This window comes from Pteropus vampyrus, unplaced genomic scaffold (assembly GCF_000151845.1).
Source record: "Pteropus vampyrus isolate Shadow unplaced genomic scaffold, Pvam_2.0 Scaffold1000007554, whole genome shotgun sequence".
Classification (NCBI taxonomy): domain Eukaryota; kingdom Metazoa; phylum Chordata; class Mammalia; order Chiroptera; family Pteropodidae; genus Pteropus; species Pteropus vampyrus.
In genome coordinates this window covers 1-2,181 of record NW_011921956.1, presented here as the reverse complement: position 1 = coordinate 2,181, position 2,181 = coordinate 1, and the positions used below count along the sequence as shown (strand labels likewise).

The 2,181-nt window shown below is 49.3% G+C and overlaps 1 protein-coding gene across 1 annotated transcript; it reads left to right on the top strand.

The window, feature by feature from the left end:
- The first annotated feature begins 438 nt into the window (after window positions 1-438).
- Window positions 439-1,470, top strand: LOC105311734 (melanoma-associated antigen B1-like). Its single transcript, XM_011387648.1, has one exon. The coding sequence runs from the start codon at window positions 439-441 to the stop codon at window positions 1,468-1,470; it is 1,032 nt and encodes a 343-aa protein (XP_011385950.1).
- Window positions 1,471-2,181: the final 711 nt, after the last annotated feature.

The window sequence follows — 2,181 nt, the reverse complement described above, 5'->3', positions numbered from 1 at the left end:
CCCTTGGATCTTTGAGGTGTCAAGGTCAGAGTGGCAGAAGGGAGGGTGCCCAGGCTCTGCCCAGAGTTGACAGGATAAAGGATAATACCGATGATGAAGTCAGAGGAACGCAGAGGCCAGAACACAGGGAGCCCCACTGCCGGTGCCCGCTTCACCTAAGGAAACCCAAGGCACCTTGGGTGGGATTCAGGGTGAGGCTCCCACGACGGGTGCTATGGTTCTAGAGGACCGTCAGGGACAGAATGGCCAGGAACCCACAGGAGCTTGTGGGTTCCCAGAGCAGTGCCCTCAAGGTAACCTGCAAAGGTGGCCTTCAGTCAAGACAAGGGGAAGCCTACCTGTCGAGGTGCTCACCTCAGGTCATTCTCTATCCAGCAGGTGCGAACTCACCTGCCCACTGGGCCACAGTCCTGTCTGCTGTCCAGGACCTCAGCCACCATGCCTCGCGGTCAGAAGAGTAAGCTCCGTGCTCGTGAGAAACGTCGCCAGAACAGAGCCGAGGCCCAAGGTCTTAAGAGTGCTCAGGCAGCGACAGCAGAGGGAGAAGCCACTGCCTCCTCCCCTCCTGTTACTGGGGATGGTGCCTCGAGCTCTTCTGATGCTGGCAGTCTCCAGGCACCCGCAAGTGTCTCAGCTGCCACCAGTGCCACTGCAGGTGTTTCGTGCAAAAGATCTGATGTACGTGGCAAGAGCCATGTTCAGAAGAGTAAAAAGTCCCAGGCCGCACATTGCAGTGAGAGCTCAGGCCAAGATCTTCTAACTAGGAAGGCGGGTATATTGGCGAACTACCTGCTGTGTAAGTACAAAATGAATGAGCCCATTAAAAAGGGAGACATGCTGAAAGTCATCCACAGAAGGTACAGGGAGCACTTCCCCGAGATCCTCAAGAAAGCCTCTGAGCGCATGGATCTGTTCTTTGGCCTGGAAGTGAAGGAAGTCAAGCCCAACAGTCACTCCTATTCCCTTGTCTGCAAGCTGGATGATACCAGCGAAGGGAGTGTGAGCTTTGCCTGGCAATTTCCTACAAAAGGGATTCTGATGCCTCTGCTGGGGTTGATCTTCTTGAATGGCAACCGCGCCTCTGAGGAGGAGATCTGGGAACTCCTGAATATTTTGGGAGTCTACGCTGGAAAGACACACTTCATCTTCGGGGAGCCCAGGAAGCTTATCACCCAAGATTTGGTGCAGGAAAATTACTTGGAGTACCGGCAGGTGCCCGGCAGTGATCCTCCACGCTTCGAGTTCCTGTGGGGCCCAAGAGCCCAAGCTGAAACCACCAAGGCGAAAGTCCTGGACTTTTTGTCCAAGGTCAAAGATACCGTCTCCACTGACTTCCCACCCCGTTATGAAGAGATTTTGAGAGATGAGCAGGAGAGAGCCCGGGCCACTGCGGCAACCATGGCTGGGGCTACCGACAAAGCCAGAGCACGCTCCAGGGCCACGTCCAGCCGCTACCCTCCCCCCGAGTGATCTCTGAGGTGGATTCTTCACTTTCCGGTTGCAAAGGCCTGTTAAGCTGTGTTCCTAATATCGACGAATGTGTATGTCATTGTCTTGCCTCTTTTGTGCATTTTCAAGCAGTGTTCCTCTCAAAAGGAAGTTCATGTAGATTAGGTATGTAAGTGTGTGAATGGCAGGGATCACACATTCATTGCCATGTGTCAAGATTAGGAGTAAGATTTTGTTTTTGGAAATAGGCATTGAAAGCCAGACAGAAAAAGTTGAAAATCACATGTTATCACTTATATGTGGGATTTAAACCTAAAAACAGCAAATGAACAGGACAAACAGAGACTCATGGACATGGACAATGGACTTGTGGTTACCAGAGGGTAGGAGGAAGGGGTGTGTGTAGACGATGGGAAAAAGTTCAAAACATTTCTTCAGTTAAATACATAAATAATAATAATAATAAAAGTACGCCTTGAAAATCCCCAAAACGCTTCCATGGTCTAGAAAAAGATAACATGGCTTTAAGATAGCAATATCTTTGGAAATATAAATAAATCCACACAAAATGAGTTGGGATCAGAATATAGAAAGCTATAGAGAGTGAAAGAGTAAAAGCTGTTCTATTCTTGCATTGCTTTACTCCATTTAGTCTTTCTTTTATACATTTAAAAGTGTTATCTGCGTTCGCTTATGTCCTTCAAGCATGTTTGAGATATAAAGCATTGTGCG

Bases quoted from the DNA above. Each gene is read 5' to 3' on its own strand.
- LOC105311734 (XM_011387648.1), top strand. From the start codon at position 439: ATGCCTCGCGGTCAGAAGAGTAAGCTCCGTGCTCGTGAGAAACGTCGC.